This window comes from Puma concolor, chromosome A1 (assembly GCF_028749965.1).
Source record: "Puma concolor isolate L17-30 chromosome A1, mPumCon1.1.hap2, whole genome shotgun sequence".
Taxonomy (NCBI): Eukaryota; Metazoa; Chordata; class Mammalia; order Carnivora; family Felidae; genus Puma; species Puma concolor.
The window spans coordinates 222,806,742-222,828,385 of NC_141667.1; the positions used below are offsets into that span (position 1 = coordinate 222,806,742).

Sequence of the window (21,644 nt, forward strand, 5' to 3'; positions counted from 1 at the left end):
AGAAAGAGAGACAGAGAGAGAGAGAGAGACAGAGAGTGCATGAGTGGGGGAGGGACAGAAGAGAGGGCGACACAGAATCCGAAGCAGGCTCCAGGCTCTGAGCTGTCAGCACAGAGCCTGACGTGGGGCTTGAACTCATGGACCACATATCATGACCTGGGCTGAAGTGGGACACCCAACCGAGTCACCCAGGTGCCCCTAAAATAAATAATTTTCTTAATGTGATGTCTACTTAGAGAAGCTAGCACAGAAGACTAAACACACGACAACAGAATTTTTATAAAGCTCAGAAACAAGCAAAACTAAATAATGTATTGTTCAGGCATTCATATATGTGTGATAAAATTTTACAAAAACAAAAACAAAAGCTGAGTTACAACGAACAAAGAACAGGATGGCAGTTACCTCTATAGTGGGTACTCCTAACAGTGACACCAGAGAAGGAACAGTTGAGTGGATGCCATTCATGTCCATGTTGGCATGGACAACATTCTCGTTCTTGGGTCAGGTGGTAGGTTCACAGGCATTCTCTATCTTACTATGCTTTATAACTACATATATGGTTATATATATTTCTTTTATGTCCAATAAACTGATAGAATAATAAAAGAAAAATCTTAAAGTGAATAGGTGAGTGGAAACCTGCAAATGAAGACGATTCTTTCTGGAAGACTGAGAAAGAAGGAGAGGGGAGAAATAGTACAAGAGCAAATGGGAGACACAGGTAATGGGAGAGATTTTAAAATGAAGTCAAATGGCATGAGTTTATAAACCAAAGGGAGAAGTCTGCATAAAGAGGAAAAGACTGGAAGTGAGAAAAGACATGACCAGTAAGGGCTCCAAAACAGGTAGAGAAGAAGGGCTACGGGACAAGGGCACTGAGGCCAGGGAGAGAACCTTGAAAAGAAAGCAAGCCTGTCCTGAGACTAGATGAAGAAGTGAAAATACTTTGTAGATATAAATAAAATTCTGGAAGAAGATGCACTGAGGGAGGCAGAAAGATGAAGAAAACCATATACAATGGTATCCAGCTTTCTTGAAGTAAGCACTGAGGTCATCTGTTGAAAATAAGGAAGGCAGAGATGAGCAAGCAGGGAAGGTTTGAAAGAGTCGCAAGAAGCTGACACAGAACAAGTGAAAAGCAGGCACAGATGAGATGAGGAACAAGAAACCACTAGCAGCATCAAGGGGAGGTTGCCTGCATTTCCCAGCAGTTCTGTCCCTGTGGTGTGGCAGCAGGGCCCTGGGACAGCAGTTGGAGGACCCTGGACTGGAGGGCGGGGGCAGCAGGAGGGAGCCTGGGAGGAAACTTCAGACTACACCAAGTGGTCCTCCAAGATAGGGAGAGAGCATACAAGTTTACTGATAATAATAACAGCCTCCATGATAGGCAGCTTTTAAAGCCTATTAAAAAAAAAAAAAAAAAAAAAACACCACTGAGTTTAGAGAAAGAAAGAAAGAAACACACACACACACACACACACACACACACACACACACACACACACAGGAAAGACTGACTGAGCTCAATGGACTGAAATAGGCCTAAGACGTTAATGTGGTTATCTTTCAGAAACAAGATTGTATTTATTTCTAATAATTAGTAACTTGATGCAGCGAAAGCAAGCAATGAAGGAAGTTTAGAAATATGCTAACAGCCATCCTAAGAGTAAGAAAGAATAAAAGTGAATTTTCCCCTTTTGGTCTTTATTTTCCAAATTTCAGTCACAGAATTAAATTACTTTTATAATAGTAATTTTTAGTTTCTGTGGGAACGGAGGCTTCAACAGAATTGCTGCATTCTGAATCCACAGGTTTCAAACCACTGGTGTTTTTAAATCTTATTTGCCATGTTGGTTACATCACAATGAAAAGTCCCTCTCTGCTTTGCCCTCTACTTTATCTCATTGACCTTTGATCTGCTTAGATTTTTTTCCTTTAACTTAGTTTAAAAAAAAAAAAAAAAAGTCAGACATTCGAGAATTTCACTGGGTAAGGATTTCTAATCCTACTGATAAAATAATATTGCACACGCTTGAACATGGACACTTTCTGCTACCTGTGCTATGGCATCGGTGGACAGTAATGGACTTGGGTCATCTCCATCCTTGCAGTGAAGATGTCAGATAAAGAAGCACTTAAAATCCAATTCTCTTTCCCCCCCGCCAGCTTTTTTTTTTTTTTTTTTTTTTTTTTTTTTTTAGTGTTTATTTCTTTGTTTTGAAAGAGAATCTCAAGCAGGATCCACACTATCAGCACAGAGCCCGACGTGGGGCTCAATCTCACGACCCTGGGATCATAACCCGAGCCACAATCAAGAGTTGGATGCTTAACTGATTGAACCACCCCGGCACCCCTCCCCCACCGCAGTTTACTCCCAGTTAGTCCTGTACCCACCATTCTCTGTGTTGTTGCTAGAAGGACTACCATTGCCTCTGATGCTCTGGACACTGAAGAGTGCAGAAAACCTCCACTGTCTCCTGACATGACACTGGGAACGGGACTCCCAGTTCTGTAGGGCTTTGGCCACCTTGGATCTGGATGGGATGACCCCAGCAAAGGCCTCTAATCATGTCTCCAGCACCTCTGTTCCCAGTTCGCCCTTTACTTCCGAAGAGCACCATACACCATTTCCCCCTGTGCAAACTCCCCCGTCTGTGGGATAAAGTCCAAAGGCCTGAGAAACAGAGCCTTCCACAACCACTTTCCAGGCTGTCAAGCCACTCAGGGCAAATCTGTCTTTCCACTTCTAGCCTCTGCACCTTTGCACATGCCGGACTGTACCTGCGACATTCTTCTTCTCATTCTTCTGTGTGCCCAGCTGACACATTTCTCCTTCAAAACCTCAGTCATGAAATACCTCTTCTTGAAGTTCTTTTTGCATCCCTTCCTCCCAGGAAAGGCCAATTGCTCTTGCCTGTGCGTGCTATGCTGTATACAGACGTCTTTGTTCTGGCACCTATGACTGTCAGCCCCAAGAGTACAGGGGCTGACCTCTATTCATCTTTGTGCCACTACTGCACTTCTATTCTGCTTTGGCCCAGCGTCAGAGAAACAGAAGGCACTCCATGTTTGTAGAGTGAAGGCTGAATGACCCAGCTCATGGACCACCTCCCTTTCAGGGTTACTGCTGCCCCAGACAGGCCTCCGAAGAGAAAACAATGCGTTGGGGGTGGGGGTAGGGAAAAATCTTGCTATAACTCATTCATTCAAGAACAACTCTGGTGCACCTATTATAATAGCTATGGAGAATTTTTTTTCTCTTGAGATAGAGAGAGAACAGGTAAGTAGGGGAGAGGAGCAGAGTGAGAGAGAGAGAATCTTGAGCAGGCTCCACAGTGAGCAAGGAGCCCAACACAGGGCTCCATCCCTGGGACCATGACCTGGGCTGAAATCAAGAATCGTACACTCAACCGACTGAGCCACTCAGGCACCCCTGGAGAATGTTTTTTAAGAGATACAAATCTGGTCCCTGCTTTCAAGAAACACACAGTTGAGCAAAAAAAAAAAAAAAAAAGCTATATTCAGATAAATTTAAATAATCATACCATATGACCAGGTGTCAAGGAAGTTTGAAAGAAAATATATACCCAAGAAAGTCAAAGCAGCCTGGCGAGGACTCAATTCCAGATCTCCCTGTTACTAGCTCTTATTATCTGTAGGACCTTGAGTAAGTGACTTAACCTCTCTCTGCCTCAGTCCCCCCACCTGTAAAGAGGATGAATTCTGACCTCGTATTGTACTACTTCCTCTCCTTCTCTCTGTTCCAGCCACTCTGGCTCTCTTTTACTGTTCCTCCCCTGTTCGGCTCACTCTGGACTTAGGACATTGACACCTTCTGGTTCCTCAACCTAGAACGCTTCTCCCAAATCTGAACCATTCAGGTCTCTACTCATACAACCTCCTCAGAGATAATTTCCTGACGACCTGCCCTAGATAGTATCTCCCCTCCCATGTCCTGCCTAATGCCCATACTCGGATTTATTTACTCCACAACACTTACCAGTGCCAAAAATCACACTATTTGCCTACCCTTTTTTATTTCTGCATCTCCCACTAGGACATAAATTCCTTGAGGGCAGGGTCTTAGTCTTAGTCTTAATTGGATCCCCAGTGCCTAGAATGGCTGGCACAGAGTAAATACTAAAAAAAAAAAAAAAAAAAAAAAAAAAAAAAAAAAATTGTTAGGGGCACCTGGGTGGTTTAGTCAGTTAAGCATCTGACTTTGGTTCAGGTCATGATCCTACTGTTCATGAGTTCGAGCCCCGCTTTGGGTTGAAGCGCTGACAGTGTGGGGCCTATGTGGGATTCTCTCTCTCACCCCCTCACTCACTCATGCCCCCCCTCAAAAAAAAAAAAACTGTTAAATAAGTGGTGATAACAAAAAATAATACCTACATCAAAGGGTTTTGTGAGGATTAAATAAGACAGTGCACATGAAAGAATATAAAGTGCTTAGTACAGTGCCTAGCAGGGAGTAGGCTCAGTAATATCAGCTAATACTATTCTCTAAGAAATCCAGAAGAGGGTGAGGTCAACACAGGGAGAAGCAGTCACCAAAGTTTCAAGGAGGAAGCATCTTGAGCTTGATCTGGAATGATAAGGATTGTTCTGATGGGTAGAGAGGTGGGGGGCACCGTAGGGAGTTAGAAGTGTGCCCCTGTCTGAGCCACCCTCCCCCATGTGTTCTTTGCACCTCCATTAAATGCAGAGCCATCACACTTAGAGGCATCTATTGACCAGCCTCTGTCTACCCATCCATTAATCCACTTACCTTTCATTTCTGTACCACCAGAACCTAAGACAAATTTCACTACAAAAGGGCACAAAATAATGTTGTTGAGTTCACTTTAGAAATCTGTAGACCAGCAATTCAGGCCTACATGTCCATCCTGAAGAAATACTCAAGTGTCAGCATTAAAAACCATGTACAAGGATGTCCTCTACAGCATGGCTTGTGAAGGGAGGAAAAAAAGTTAGAAATACACAGAATGTCCACCCACAGGGAAAAAATAAAACTTACTATGGTATGCATCCATACTGTATAGAGGTTAAACTGAACAACAAGATAGATGTTTATGTACTGATATGAAACAATCTCCAAAAGACAGTTCTATGGGGGGGGGGGGAGGGGGAAGAAAAGAAAGGTTGGAGAATACACACTATGTGATCTCATTTACAACAAACAAACAAAAATTTTAAAACCACATACATACAAAACCTAAAGATTTATCTGGAGATACACACACACACACACACACACACACACACACACACACATATTTTTTAACCACTGTATTTTCAGCTCTTCAGTACCATGCCTGAAACATGCAGTAAGTGTTCAATAAATATTTGCAGAACAAAGGATGACATATGTAAATGTACAGAAAAGGATTAGGAAGCAGATCTGCTTTTCATGCTCAATATTTCTGTGCTGTTTGCATTTTTAAGTCACCACATTAATGCCTTACTTGTATAATTAAAATGAATTCAAAACAGTTCTTTAAAAAAAAAAGTTGCAGGACCTGGATAAAAAGAGACCCGCGCACTCTTCATAACTTCTCTGGGTAACTAATTTACTCGTCCTGGGCAATTAGGGCTCTTACACAGCAACTCAACGCTCACTTACAAATCCAGCTTCAGACATAAAGAGGAGTGGGAAAGTGCTGGGTTTTAAATTGTTCCTGCAAACCCGTTAAAGGCATAGCATTTCTAAGGGCGCTCTCCTGGAGCTAGGGCTCTAGCCCCCTGCCTTCCCCGAGCAAGCCAGGCCAGGCCGCAGAGAAAGGCAGGCAGGTGGGCGTGGAAAGTCCTCCAGGTAGGTGTGAGCACGCGGCGCTCGGGTAGGGAAACTTACTTTCCAACCGGCCCCTACTCTAGCAGTAAGCTGCCTCTCCTGCTCAAGCATCCTCCTCCGGAGGAACCAATTTCTTCTGTGATCCGCCCAGAGCCCACAGGTCACCTGGTTAGTGGAGAAGTGCGGTGTTAAAACCCCGGGAGCGGGCTGTGGGTGGCATCTCTGCGGTTCGGCTCTCTCACCCGGGGAAGGGTCTGGAAAAGGTCTCCTGCATTTCAGACCAGGGGATCAGCAGCCCTCGCCCCACCAGCTAATTCAAAGTTGCGCGCCCTGGCGCCCTGGCCCTTGTGGGGGGTACGGGGATAAGCGCAAGGGCGGAGGGTTGGCCTCGGACCCTCATTCACACCCGGAGGCGGCCCTGCCCATGCCCCTGGCGGGGACCGGTCCTCCCTCCCAAGTCTCCGCTACCTCGGGCCGGTACGCTGCGGACTTAGGCCCCCGGCGTGTGAAGGACAAGAGGGCGGGCGAGCGGCGCAGAGCCGAGCCGGAGATGCAGATCCCAGGGCCCGCCAACCGCCGGCGGAGAGGTGCGGCGTGGCGGGCACCTTCTTCGGGTCCACTCCGCACAGCTGCCTCTCAGCTCCGCGCTTCGCTCCGGGGCGTCGCGGGTCCCAAATGCCGCAGCTGCCGCGGGAGTGAACTCCGCACCTGGGAAATCGATCCGAGATGCGCAAGGGCCTCCCATTGGTCTCAACGGCCGGCGGGCCCCGGGCTGGGGGCTTCCAGTGGGGGAGGGGGCCGAGGGCGGGTGCCCGGCTGTCTATCACAGGCCACGCCCTCTCCAGCCCTACTCCCACTACGGCCCCGCCCGCTGGGGGGGCGGGACCCTTGTGCGCCACGCCGAAAACTTGTCTCCTCCCCGGGAGATTCTATTGACTGGAAGGCCGTGGGAAGCTACTACCAGCAGCCAATTGAGACGCGAAACCTGCCCCATGGGGGCGGAGAGAACACCGCCCGCTTCCTCTGGAGCCAATAGAGAAGAGGAACAGCGAAGCGCTTCCTGAGTTCGGGGGTCGAGGGAAGATGGCGACCACCAAAGGGGGTTGGTGCTTGTGCGAGTTACTGAGGTGAGGAGCTGGTGGTGTGGGCTCCCAGGCGTTTTCTGTTTTGCGGGGGTTCTTGTCCGCCCAGGGCAACTGAAGTTTGCGGGGAAGGGGGATCTTCTAGTCACGAATCTAGGCCTCAAGGATAGCGCTGTTCTCACTTCGGAGTCTTTTTTTTAAATTTTTTTTTTTCAACGTTTATTTATTTTTGGGACAGAGAGAGACAGAGCATGAACGGGGGAGGGGCAGAGAGAGAGGGAGACACAGAATCGGAAACAGGCTGCAGGCTCTGAGCCATCAGCCCAGAGCCTGATGCGGGGCTCGAACTCACGGACCGCGAGATCGTGACCTGGCCGAAGTCGGACGCTTAACCGACTGCGCCACCCAGGCGCCCCCGGAGTCTTTTAATTAGACTGAAGCTGACTGGGTTAAAGACTCAGTTAACCGCGTTTTCTTCGCCTGCCCCACTTCTGGCTGAAGGGTGTAGTTTCCCTTCCTTTTTCTTTTTTGTTCACACTCCAACTATTCTGTTATAAATTATCCATATTCATTTCTCGTTTTCCTTTATAATTGAGCCATGGGTCATTTTCCAAACTATCGTGTCTCTTTTTGGTAAAGAATAAACTAGCTCTTGTCACGTCTTAGTTTCCCCTCTTTCACTCACCAAAATGGTCACTGTTAACATATGTCACTTAAATATGTTAACCTTAAAAATAAAACAGCTGTCTTACCAGCAAAAGTGGTTTGGTTGGTTTTGTTTGTTTTTTTCGGGAGTAGCAGAGAATTGCATTTCTGGATATACAAGCTATGACAAAACCATACCTGGCAAGTTCTACCAACGAGAGGACCGTTGTTTTATGGAGAAGGAGGAAGTTGAAGGGGTGGGGGGGTTGAAGTAAAGTCCGCTGGAGAAAAGCAAGAGTAGTGAGGGTTTCTCATTGGCTGAGTTGCAGGAGTACTCTTGTAGGAAATGCGACGTACATCTCTCCCTGTTGGGGCCTGTTAGTGACCATTCCATCGTGTTTAGGATTCTACTGTTGGATGCTGTAATTGACACTTCTTCATGAAATTGACATTTGAGTGATAGAGCTCCTCTGCGTTCCCCCTTCTGGCCTCCTGACTCCATTTTAGTGAGATTTCTCTTTATTTTCACAAATAAAAAGTTTATGTTGAATCATCTGCTTCATGATCATCCATTGATCCTTATTTCCGGTTGATGTAGGAGTAATACAAAATTGTATTACGTAGGTGATACGTTGTTTCTTATAGAAGAGTTAGGAAATAGAGGAGCAAAAAAGAAAACTGGCCAGGCGTGCTACCATCTGAAGATAACTACTGTTAACATTTTGGTGAAAAAAAACCCAGACTTTTTTCCCCCTACTTTTATTGTTGTAATACTACTGTTTTTTACCTGACTTGCCCTAAATTTATTAAAAAAAAAAAAAAAAAAGACCTATTATATTCCATCTACACAGTTCTTTTAACACCTACCTATTTTTGTTCAGGTTGAAATTTGTAATTAACATGATAGCATCCTGCAGTGTATACATATTCTCTCCAAAATTCAGGTATTGTTTCTTCATTTTTGTCCCCTCTACTCCAATTTCTATAATGGTTATTTAAAACATTTTGAACAGGAAAGTCTATTTTCAGAGGCTTCATATTCTTCCCTGACATTTGAAATATCCCTGACTCAGTGCTTTGCGCATCACAATGGCTAAATAAATGTTTGTTGAATGAATGAGTCACTGTTGATTAATTATCTTTTAAAGCCTTGGGTTTCTGTGGTAAACATTATTTAATGGCACATATTTTTAGTTTATATACGTGTGTGTGTGTGTGTATGTATATACTGTATAGTTGAATGTTTATTTTTGAGAGTGAGAGAGAGAGAGAGCACGAGTTGGGGAAGGGCAGAGAGCGAGGGAAACACGGAATCTGAAGCAGGCTCCAGGCTCTGAGTTGTCAGCACAGAGCCAGATGCGGGGTTCCAACTCTCAAACCCTGAGATCATGACCTGAGCCAAAATTTGGATGCTTAACTGGACTGAGCCACCAGGCGCCCCTATTTTTAGTTAGATTTAAACAAATTCTAAAATGGATAGTTTTGATGTGCAAGTACTGTAGGATGTTTAATAAATTTATATAGTCTGTATCTTTGAAACTAAGAGACTCAATAAGGACTGGCTCAACTTTAGTTATTAGTAGGATTTATTTTTTCTGATTTTAAGTTAAATAGTTCAGTTTGAAAATCCTATCACATGAATCTTCCCACTTAAATCATTAGAAGGAAATGCCATAAAAATCCTTGGATTCTATGGATCAGCCTCATTTTAAATTAAATGGGCTTTTAACTTTTCCTGGGAAAGCTGTATAATATTCTTTTTATGAACAGATATATTCCAAACATTAAATAATTGACAAATCTTACCACTTATGTCAAACCCTGTTCATCCTTTAAGTCAGTAGTTCTCAAAGTATGGTCCATAGACCTTGACAGGTCCTTAAGACTCTTTTAATAGTTCTTCAAGATCAAAACTATTTTTAAAATAATTTATGCTAACATTTGCTTTCTCATTATGTTTACATTTGCACCAATGGTGCAAAAGTAATAGTGGATAAAACTGCTACTTACTACAAATCGAGGCAATGAAATCAAAGTATACGAGAAGTCTTGTGTTTTTCACCACCGTGCACTTGCTAAAGCCAGTTTTACTAAGAATGTCCTTGATGAAACAGTAAAAATTAATTTTTTTAAGAATTAACCTTGAGTTGAATACATATCTTTTTAATATATATAATGTCTTCATACTGAAGTATGATGCTTATCTCAAGGAAAAGTTCTTGCATGATTGCTAAGTTGAAAGCTCAAGACACTTTTTTATGGGACGTGGTTTCTACTTGAAAGAATGACTGACAAAGTATGGTTCTTCTGACTTGGCTTTGAAAATGAATGAAGTAACCTTGTCAGTTCAAAGAAAACAAGTGACAGAATTTATTGCTAATAATAAAGTTTGAACTCTCAAGTGAAAATTAGAATTTGGAGAACCTGTATCTGCCATCCAAAGCTTGACCACTTTCCAATAATTAAAAGATTTTCCTGAAGAGATGGGTAGTGATATTAACAAATGTGATTTGGGGATATTATACAATGAAAAAATGTGCCCACATTTGGAAAGTCTACATGAGTCATGAACCAATATTTTCTAAATAATCAAGTCATGGCTTTACAAAATCATGTATAGGTAAAAGATCCACTTAAAGCACAAGATTTCAGTATAACAGAGTATGAAAAGGGCATTGATTGGCTTTCAAACTCCATGTTGCACCTGACAATTAAGAAATTACCACTTGTCTAATTTGGTATAACATCACAGAAAAATGCTGTAACCATCTGAAAAGGGTATTTAAACACACTCCCTTTTCCTACTACATATCTGAGTGAGCTTAGATTTCCTTCACATACTTCAAGTAAAACAACATATCACTAAGATTGAATGCAGAAGCAGATATTAAAAGCCACTGTCTTTTGTTAAGCCAGACATTAAAGAGGTCTGCAAATATCTAAAACAGTAATACCCTTCTTACTGAATTTCTTTTTTGTTTGTTTGGAAAAAAGGGCTTTTTTAATAAAAATGTGTTTTATATTAACTTGTAATGGATTTGTCATTGTCAGAATAATTCATTAAATTCCTCAGTTTCATTTCTGATATGCTAAATATTGGTAGATATAATCAGTGTAAATGAGTATTTCTCAACAAGGGCTGATTTTAACTTCTGCAGGACATTTAGCAATGTCGAAATAATTCTTATGGTCATGATTGGAAGGGTACTGTAGGCATCCAGTGGGTTGAGACCAGGAATGCAGCTAAACATCCTATAATGCATAAGACAGTCCCTGCAGACAAAGAATTATTGTGGTCTAAAATGTCAGCAGTGCCGAGGTTGGGAAATCCTGATAGAAATAAAAGCTGTATGGGGTCTTCAGGAATTTTTAAGAGTTTAAAGATATCCTGAGATCAATCATTCTAATAAGTCAAATACGTCTTCAAACAGTGCACTTATTCACAATAGGAAGTCCCACATGAGAAGTTTGTTTCCAAACTAAATATAAGTAAGATATTTATTTCTGCCGGGGCTCCTGGGTGGCTCAGTCGGTTAAGCATCCAACTCTTGTTTTGGCTCAGGTCATGATCTCATGGTTCGTAAGTTCCAGCCCTATGTCAGGCTGCACTGTCAGATTTTCTCTCTGTGCTTGGGATTCTCTGTCTCCCTCTCTGCCCCTCCCACTTACTCTCTGTCTCTCTCTCTCAAAATAAATAAATAAACTTTAAAAATTAAGAAAAAAAGTTATTTCTCTGAAGAATTTATGTCTTCTGCTTATGGACAATGAAAACTATGCAAGTACACAAAATATCCCCATACATGCTTGGATCATTAAGCCCTTCAGAGCCCAATCTGCTTTTCACTACCACGTACAAACTTAGAGTCTGTATATCTATGTCCCCCACCTGTCACTGCTCCCCACCAAATACTTGAACTCCCCGGCCCTGCGTTTTCATTATTTAAGTTTTAGTATTTTAGTGTCTTTATGTGTTACAAGCTCCCCGGATCCTTTATAAAGGGTAGGCAGGATATAAAAAATATGAAGCTAGATACCAACTATATTGCCCAATGCTAACAGAAAAACACACTTTGAAAAATTATTTTAACATCATCTAAGAGACGTCTGAAGAGGTAAAGAATTTTGTATGCAGTCAACAAACACGGATGCCTTCTCTGGGCCAGGCATTATGCTAGGCGTTGGCATCCAGTGGTAAACAAGCCTGGGTCCTTCCTTGCCTTTGCAGAGCTTCAGTCAGCCTGGCAGTAAGAGCCTTTTAGCAGTCAGTGGGGGAGTGAGTATGGAGTAGAAGTATGTTGTCAGAGCATTTATGGCAACTCATTTAGAGGCACATAAGGAAAGGCAGTGTTCTAGGGTCATAGAAACAGATCAGATGCAGAACTTGTAATAGAAATGGAGAGATCTAAGTTCCTCTCACCCCAGAAATTGTTCTATTTGAGGCGAAGTGAAAGAATAAAAATGATTTGCTACCTCACCAAACTTTTAACTAATTAAATGTTCATTATTGATCATTCAGAAGATCATACTGCTCGGGTTCTGTGTTGTGATTTTTGGGGGTCAGATGCCATTCCTGATCATGTCTTGTTTAGGTTAATAATTAAATTTTAGTTTTTAGTCCTTTTTTTTTAATTTTTTTTAACATTTATTTATTTTTGAGATAGGGAGAGACAGAGCATGAACAGGGGAGGGTCAGAGAGAGGGAGACACAGAATCTGAAACAGGCTCCAGGCTCTGAGCTGTCAGCACAGAGCCCGACGCGGGGCTCGAACTCACGGACCACGAGATCATGACCTGAGCCTAAGCCGACCGCTTAACCGACTGAGCCACCCCGGTGCCCCTGTTTTTAGTCCCTTAACACATACACTGTTAGGAGAAAAGTGGCTCAACATTGATTTTTACTGCTGATTAAAAAGTATTTCGTTAGCAGACTCCCAGGTATAAAAATCTGTCTTTACTACTGATACATAAAGTGGATATGTAAAAGTGGACTTTAATTTGTTGTTTCTTTTGAATGGGCATTCTGTTGATTTTTATATTTTCCTTCTTGTTTCAGGTTTTTTTATTCATTATTCCTCCCTGGCCTGACAGTATGTGGAATTTTATGCATATGTTTGTTCATTATCCTCTGGGGAATCAGACTGCTGGTACGAAGAAAGAAAGAGTCAGTAGCAACTAGCAAAAATGGGAAAAATCAACTGGTGATTGCATTTTTTCATCCGTACTGCAATGCTGGTGGCGGAGGAGAAAGAGTTTTGTGGTGTGCCTTAAGGGCTCTGCAGAAAAAGTAGGTATGCATCTTTCTTAGCTCATTTGCTCTCGTATTACCTTTAAAAAAAAAAAATCATTGCCCAGAAACTTAACTTTCTCTCACCTTACTGGTGGCCAGAAATTAATTGTTCTTCAATAAGGAAACACTCCTGTTATGTGCCAGCCTGCCTTACAAGATCCTGTTGAATTTTAGTTGATATGCTAAAGAAATGGAAAGTATCCACCCTTTAATGGCAAAATTTAGCGGGGATAACTGTCACCTTGGAAGAACGTGTGGAGAAGTTGAATAGTAAACAGAAATATATCGAGCAATACCAAGGAACACTTTAAGCCTGAATACATTTAGTCCATAGTGGCACACAGGAGATAATCTCTGTGAGAGCATCTATCTGATTTTAATGTTGATATCATTACCAGTTAGTCTTAAGTTACCATGTTCGAAAGAATATGCTACTACCCGGTCATTTCATGTTTTAGGCTTCCTTCTCCCCACCTGCATCTCCAAACGTAGGAGGAATAAACACAGTAAAGTACAAATTCCATTTGTGGTTTTATCATAGGAGGAAACTATTATTCTTCCCTGGTTATGCTACTTCCTGGCACATGCCCTTCATCCAGTTCCAGAGCCTTCACACAGAATTCCCTTCACTCTACATCTCTGTTTCTCGGCTCATCCTGGCTTCCAGCCACCACCCTTGTATTTCCTCTGCCATCTTCCATAACTCCCTGGATCTAAAACATGTTCTTAGATCTCAGCGTACTGCCCACCTTTCTGAGGCCTTCCCTGCTCCTTCTCTAATCACTACTGCTCTTTCCTTCTCCTAACTCTGTGCATTAACTTGTCTACCTGGATTCTCTCACTCTTGAGGGCAGCGGTAAAGTTTTGTGATAGCTCTACTGTACTCCCCAGCAAACTCTGTAATTCCCAAGTCACCTGCAGTGAAAGAAGTCCAAATCCTCAGTAGGACATAGAAGATACTTTTTCATCTTGTTCTTGCCACATTTTATTTTTCATCCCTCCCCATTCCTTCATGTATACTTTGCTCAGCACACCAAACTAGGAGCATCAGGCTCTCTCTATAGATTCCTTGCCTTTGCATACGGTGTTCCTTTTTTTTCTGACCTTTTCTCCTCAGCTAATTTCTACAAGCCTCTCCTGACTCAGCATAAACTACAATACACTTTTCATTCGATCTAGAAATATTTCTTGGGGACCTACTCTGTGTCAGGCACTGTTGAGTTGAGATTGAATGGTGAACAAAATAGATCATGGATCTTAGATTTTAGTGGAGAGGAGACAAAATAATACCTAAAAAGAAAAATACCAAATGGTGAGAGATGCTACGCAAGAAATTAAAATAGGACTCCATACTTTATTTTTTTAACGTTTACTTATTTTGAGAGAGAGAGAATGGGAAAGGGGCAGAGAGAGGGAGAAAGAGAATTCCAAGCAGGCTCTGCACTGAGCAGAGCTTGGGGCTTGATCTCATGACCATGAGATCATGATCTGAGCCGAAATCAAGAGTCAGATGCCTAACGGGCAGAGCCACTCAGGTGCCCCGGGAATGATTCCATATTTTAGACTGAGTAAGTAGGGAAAATCTCCAAGGAGGTGATACTTCACTGAAGTTTAAATGACAAAAGCAGCTGACGTGTACTTAGCATTTACTATGTGCCAGGCATTGTTTGAAGTGTTTTACACGTGTCAGCTCACCCAATCTTCAGAGTAACCTTACGAGATTGTTACTGTTACCCTCATTTGACAGATAAGGGAACTGCATTACAGAGCCCATGTTGTAAATCACATGCCATACCGTCTGCCTCAGGAAAACACAGTGAAGATGAGAAAAGAGAGTTCAAAACAGAGGGAACAACTCTTGCAAGTCCCCTAAGACTGGAAGGAGCCTGTCTCGTTCAGAGAAAGGAATCCAGTTTGGCTGACCCTGTGGGTACGTGAGAGAGCGGAGGCAGGGTCCAGATTATTCAGGGCTTGAGTGAGTAGAGTGAGGAGTCTAGCTGGTATTCTAAGTGCTGTGGGAAACTATATGAGTGTTTCAGACAGAGAGATGATATTCTGCTTATCTGCTGCTACGTGACAAGCCACCCCAAAACGTAATGGCTAAAGCAAGAATTTCTCATTATTTTTCACAGTTTGGGGATTGATGGGCCCTGTTTGAAATCCTGCATACCAAGCTGCTGCAGTTAGATGGCAGCTGGCTCCAAGTCATCTGAAGGCTTCTCCACTAACATACCTGCTTCCTGGGCTGGGATGATTGCAACAGTGACAGTGGGTGAGGGTGGGGAACACTGGTCAGGCATCTCTGTCGCCCGCAGCCTCTCTACGTGACTCGCTTGGGCTTGCACACAACATGGCAGTCTCAGGATAGTTGGACGTCTTATGTGACAGCTGACTTCTCTAGAGCAAAGCAGAAATTACCATCCCCATAGAACTTGGCTCTAGAAACTGGCAAAATGTCACCTTTGACATAGTCTATTGGTAAAAGCAGTCACAGAGCCCGTCATTCCAGGGGAAGGGACATAGATCCCACCACTTGATAAGTGTCAAAGAATTTGTGGCCATCTTTAAGCAATCGGAGATGACAATCGTTTTTACGTTTTATAAGGATCATTCCAGGGGCACCTGAGTGGCTCAGTGGGTTAAGCATCTGACCCTTAATCTCAGTTCAGGTCATGATCTCACGGTTCTTGAGTTTGAGCCCCGCTTTGGGCTCTGCACTGACAGTGCGGAGCCTGCTTGCGATTCTCTCTGTCTCTCTGCCCCTCTCCCTGCTCATGTGTGCAAGCTCTCTCCCTCTCTCTCTGTCTCTCAAAAATAAATAAACGTTAAAAAAAAAAAAAAAAACACCTCAGTCTAAGTATCATTCTGCCTGTGGGGAAGTGCAGTTAGATGCTCATCCTTTGGGTCTGCACAGCATCCCATGGCTGTCTTTATCAACACATATCACAGTTTTGCAGTTTTCTGTTTATATATCTGTTTTCCCCACTGAACTCAGCTCCTCGAGGGTAAAGACCCTCTAATCCCTGAATCCCCAGAACCTAGTAGCTCATACTAGATATTTAAGAAATGTTTTATGACTCAGTAGCCAAAAACACCATCAGAGCAAATGCCAAAAGCATAGTCATAAGAATATATACTTTTAAAGACTTCCATTATTATTCTACCCTATCTGATTTTGATGCAGGCACCTGATCTAGCTTTTAGAATCTTATTGCATTTCTCAGATAAAAATAGAGTAACGCTTTAGCATCTATGATCCTGTCTAAAGATACATTTAGTAAGTTTTAACTCTTGTTTAGGAGTACGTTATTGATATTACCATTTTATACTGAAAAGGTCGTCAGAATAAAGTTTCTGTGTATTTCATAAAAGCGGAAATGTCAGCAATTTCTGTTGATGTCTGCTCCATGCAAAACTCTCAGAAGAGGAAATAGCAAAGAACTCGAAGTCTCATTTGGAGGACTAACATTTAACTCCCAGGACAGCAGAGGACTCGGGATCAGCAGACCAAGTGCAATGAAGGAAAAACAGTGGAAAACATTTTTTTTCAATATAGAAATAACCTTCTTTATGATTGTGACAAAATAATTATCTCCAACTTTTCTGCTCGATTTTAACCTAAACCAGTGAAAATCTTAACTACTGCATTCTGTTTTAGGTATCCTGAAGCAATTTATGTTGTGTATACTGGTGACGTGAACGTCAGTGGTCAACAGATTCTAGAAGGTGCTTTCCGAAGATTTAACATCAGGCTCACTCACCCAGTGAAGTTTGTTTTCCTGAGGAAACGCTACCTTGTGGAAGATTCGCTCTATCCTCACTTCACACTGCTGGGCCAAAGTCTAGGATCCATTTTTCTTGGCTGGGAAGCTCTAATGCAGTGTGTTCCTGACGTTTACATCGATTCAATGGGATACGCGTTCACACTGCCTCTGTTTAAGTATCTAGGTGGTTGTCGCATTGGCAGCTACGTTCATTATCCCACGATCAGCACTGATATGCTGTCTGTAGTGAAGAACCAAAATGTCGGATTTAATAACGCAGCCTTCATTACCAGGAATCCTTTTCTCAGCAAAGTAAAGCTCATCTATTACTATTTATTTGCTTTTATTTATGGACTTGTGGGTTCTTGCAGTGATGTAGTGATGGTCAATTCTTCTTGGACACTAAACCACATTCTCTCACTGTGGAAAGTCGGGAATTGCACTAATATTGTTTACCCACCTTGTGATGTACAGACCTTTCTGGACATTCCCTTACACGAGAAAAAGACAACCCCAGGACATTTGCTGGTTTCCATTGGCCAGTTCCGGCCTGAAAAGAATCATCCTTTGCAGATCAAAGCCTTTGCTAAATTGCTGAATAAGAAGGTGGCTGGGTCACTTCCTTCCCTTAAACTTGTCCTCATTGGAGGGTGTCGTAACCAAGATGATGAGCTCAGGGTAAACCAACTGAGAAAGCTTTCTGAGGATCTGGGAGTTCAAGAAGATGTGGAATTTAAAATAAACATTCCATTTGATGAGTTAAAGACTTACTTGTCTGAAGCAACAATTGGTCTGCACACCATGTGGAACGAGCATTTTGGGATTGGTGAGTTTGTCCTTTCAGCAACTCGTTTGGTGTCATGAGATGTACATTTGGGTTCTCTTGATAAAATAATAATACTCTAGAAGTTCACATCAGGTCTAATTCTCCTCTCCCAGTCTGCCAAGTAAACTTTTTTCATTTGAGACCCCGCAGGACATAACAGTATGTAGTCAATAATAATAGCTGATATTTATTGACAGCTTACTGTGCATAAGTCACTGTTGAGATCTTTACAAGTATTATCTGATTTAATCCTCTCTGAAACCCTGCTTGATGTACTGTTATTTCCATTTGACGAATAAAGAAACTCAGGCACAGAGAGGTTTTGAACTTGCCCTTGTTCAGCCTTAGCAATAAGAGATAGAGCTTGGATCCTAACTCAGCCCCTGCTGTTACCTACCAGTTTCTCTGCCCCACCTAACCCTATGTCTGGACTGGTACAGATTCCTGGCCTAATCTCACTGAAGGACCAAATCTGAATCTCCGGGTGGGGCCCAGGTAGATGTATTTCAGTAAAGCTCATCAGGTGATTTTCATGTACACCAAAAGCTGAGCTGATAGGGCTCCTCATGGCAATTCTGTTGTTTCTTCTGTTGATTCCCTACCCATTATTGAAATGGCCTACCCTCCTTTTTCTGCCAAATCCCATTATAAGTGTCTGACTTTCATCTCCTTAGCCTTTAATTTAGCCTTTCTTGTTTATTCTAGCACAAGCTGCTCTCTATATCCTGACTTCCTGTTATGCATACATTTGGTATAAAGTCAACTGCTGTCTTGTGTCTAATTTGGTTCAACATCTATTTCTCACATGGCTGCTTTGTGTCCACACTGCTAGGTGTTCAGGGAAAATGGAAAAACATAAAGTGAAGTTTCCTGTGCTAAGGCTATGATTTCTCTTACCCTCCTGTCTATCCCTAGTGGGTCGCACATTACTGAGCCCAGACATACAGCAAGAACTTTTTGATTCAGACCTTCTGCACAGGGTCTGACTCCCTGTGGCTCCTCCCACAGAGACTTACTGGAGCATTCAGTGTGCCAGGCACGTGGCGGGTGCTGGGAAAATGACTGGGAGACAGGACCTGTTGTTCCCTTCCGAGACTTCCAGCTCTGTGTGTGATACAGACCAGTTAAACAGCACTTTACTGGACACGGTGCTAAGTGCTGTGCCAGGGCAAGTGCAGGGTGATTTGAAGCACCAAAGAGAAACACCTAACAGATTTGTGAGGTCAGAGAACAGTTGCCCGAGGAAATGGTGTGATGCGTAAGCTGGGACCTGAACAGTAATTAGAAGTTAGCCTTGCAAGAGATGGGAGAATATCCAGCAGAGGGAACAGCATCGTGACAGGTGGGACCATAAGGGCACTAGCAGGTGCACTCAGGGAACTAAGGGTTCGGTATGGCCGGAGCATGCAGGAGGAACAGCACGCTGATGGAGAGGGGAGCTGGGGCCAGGTGAAGCCAGTGGGAAAAGATAGACTGATTTTGAATATTGGATTTAAAAGCTTTCTATTTCCTCAAGTTCACTGTGGTTGCCGTGGAGGGGTGGATCAGTGAGGAGCAGGGAGGGCCAGGGGAGGAAGGCAGGAGGATGTGTTGGGCTGCCCTGGCAACCTGGGTGACGTGCTGTGGTACAAACACGGTAGGCGAACATGCTCGAGGGAAATTCTGAGGCAGGATTGAACAGGACGTGGTGATTAATTGGACGTCTTACGTGAAGGAGAGAGAAGAGTCCAAGAGGACCTCCTGGGGTTTTGAGTGTAGGCAAATGTATGAACAGTGGATGGCTCTCACCTTGAGACAGACTCCCAAGAGGAGAGGCAGTTGATGAGCCAGGTTCCCAGTAGAGTTAGAGTGATCTGCAGGACACGGAGGTGGGTGTGTCCAGTGGACACTTGTCTCTACGAGTCTGCAGTGCAGGTGAGGGACCTGACCAGGAAACACAGACGGCGGAGTTCGTTGCCGACCGGGTTGTTACGGAAGCCCCACGGAAGAGGGTCAGGTGGCCTAGGGAAAGTGCCCAGTGAGAAGAGGCCCCTGCTGCAAAATGCTGAGAACGAGCAGGGTTCAGAAGTGGGCAGAAGAGGAGGAGCCAGCAAAGAAGAAGTAGAGGGAGGAGGGCAACCTCCTAATGCTGGAATTGGAACTCCTGAAATTTTGCTTTTGGTATCTCTTTACACCTTTTATCTTTCAGTCTGCCATCTTGCCAGCATTCTGTAGTCTACTTCGTTTTATTACCTGCAGGGATCTTTTTTTTATAGACTGTTCTCTCGCCTGCTTGTCTGTTTCAATTAAGAACCAAGTAGCATTATTGTGAAGGCTAAAAACTAAAAAACTTAAAATTACTTGACACCATGGAAGTTTAGTGAGCAGATTTATAGGCCCAACAGACATGTGGTTAAATTTCTCATGAGTGTCCTAAAATTTATAGAGGTTTCTGCTCATCCTTGTTCTTGTGAACACTCTCAGAAAGTTCAAAGACCACATGGTTTTGTTTCTTTCTCAGGAGTTGTCGAGTGTATGGCAGCTGGCACGATTATCCTCGCACACAATTCAGGGGGCCCCAAGCTTGACATTGTCGTCCCTCACGAAGGAGAGATAACTGGATTTCTGGCTGAAAGCGAAGAAGGCTACGCGGAAACCATGGCTCATATTCTTTCCATGTCTGAGGAAAAGAGACTCCAAATCCGAAGCAGTGCTCGGGCATCTGTAAGCAGATTCTCTGATCAGGAGTTTGAACTGGCGTTCCTGTCATCTGTGGAGAGCTTATTCAAATAATGTCATATCTGTACAGATGAAAGATATTTTATATGAAATGGCGACATACCTTCATTCGTGAGTAATTTTTCTAAGCTTTTTCTGTATTGTAATAAAGTCAGCCTAAGCAGTGCTCTCAGCAGTATGTATATAGACAGGATATTTATTTCAGTGAAAATGACAAAGGTCAAAATTACCTAAATTGTTTCAATGAAAAAATTTTAGATTAGGATTTTGTCTCAAATTCTGAAAAATATGGATCTGAAAGAAAAAAATGAACCAACCATCTTAATTTTGGTCTAATTCACATTTTTCAAGTCCTATTTGTCAAATCACTGTACTTTAGAACCCAGGAAAGAGAATTTACCTTTAGAAAAAAAGGAAATGTCGAAAGGAAAATGGAAGACTGATAATTAATAGTTTGGTACTTTAGAAATGTTTTGCTATCTTGGGAACACAGAAAAATTCTAGTACATTTAAATCCTAAATAATAATTGTGGATGACCTTCTTGGATATATCTAAAGATTCTCTTAAAAGAGAAAAGAGACTTTAAGCAGGCTTAATCATGTTCTGAAAGCTTGTAGTGAAAAGGCAGGGACTGGGACCGCCCCGTGGGCATGTGTCGGCTCGCAGAGGCCAGGAGGCCTCCAGAGATCCTTCCCACGGCTCCATATTTGTGAAATTAGGTTTTTGTTTGGTGCTATCAGTACATTTGAGAAGGATGCTCTCATCATCCCTTCACATTTCCACATCGCAGGAGGCTGGAAGCTAGGTTTAAGTTGTTCAGAAGGTCTGAGTGAGATCGCTTTGATAAGTTGTTTTTCTGATAGCCATGATAGAGTAGCCAGATCCGTCCACCCAGTCTCCGTTATCAGCATCATGCCTTGTAAGATGATGAGGTGGCATTTTGAAAAGAGCACCGGACTAGCAAAACACCTGGGCCTGATCCCTGTGTCATCATTTGCAAACATCTGATCTCTTAATACTCAAGCTGCTGCTTAATCTTTTTGAAACTTACATTCTACATCTATAATCTGGAGATGCTAATACCTGTCCTCACTACCTCCTAGTGATTCTGAGATGGAAAGTATGTGAAAAATACCTGGATAACTATCCAAGTTTTTTAAAGGTACCTTTATAAAGTAATTTAAAGATAACAATTTATACTATATGTCTTTCGTAATCCTCCTTATTAATGCATTAGGTTTCAGTGTAGGCGAGTGGTTACTAAGTCAGTAGCTACAAATCAGTACACATTTAACGGGACTTCTGTGCTGAATAACTAGCACGAAAAGTATGTGGCTGTGCAGATGCAATTACAGAGAACTACAGCGTTTGGCATTTTCTGCACACATAATTAGCTCCTTCTAGTTCAGTGAATCCACCTCCTGCACAGTCTGATACATATATATATATATATATATATATATATATATATATATATTTTTTTTTTTTTTTTTTTTTTTTTAATTTATTGTCAAGTTCGTTAAC

At 42.7% G+C, this 21,644-nt stretch overlaps 2 protein-coding genes across 3 annotated transcripts in view; one reads left to right on the top strand and one right to left on the bottom strand.

The window, feature by feature from the left end:
* ATP7B (ATPase copper transporting beta) overlaps positions 1–6,628 on the bottom strand; it is a 77,166-nt gene extending 70,538 nt beyond the window's left edge. The window contains exons 1-2 of one of the 2 annotated variants that reach the window (XM_086712771.1): positions 6,266–6,628; positions 5,858–5,962 (exon numbers count right to left, since the gene is read on the bottom strand). In XM_086712771.1, coding sequence (XP_086568897.1) covers positions 5,858–5,908 — 51 coding nt within the window. In that variant the 5' untranslated portion in view covers positions 5,909–5,962; positions 6,266–6,628. The remainder of the gene's footprint in view (positions 1–5,857; positions 5,963–6,265) is intronic. The other variant, XM_086712783.1, reaches the window with a different exon arrangement.
* Positions 6,629–6,781: 153 nt separating this feature from the next.
* Positions 6,782–20,227, top strand: ALG11 (ALG11 alpha-1,2-mannosyltransferase). Its single transcript, XM_025924418.2, has 4 exons — positions 6,782–6,924; positions 12,578–12,808; positions 16,470–17,401; positions 19,902–20,227. The coding sequence occupies exons 1-4, from the start codon at positions 6,881–6,883 to the stop codon at positions 20,171–20,173; spliced, it is 1,479 nt and encodes a 492-aa protein (XP_025780203.2). The 5' UTR covers positions 6,782–6,880; the 3' UTR covers positions 20,174–20,227.
* Positions 20,228–21,644: the final 1,417 nt, after the last annotated feature.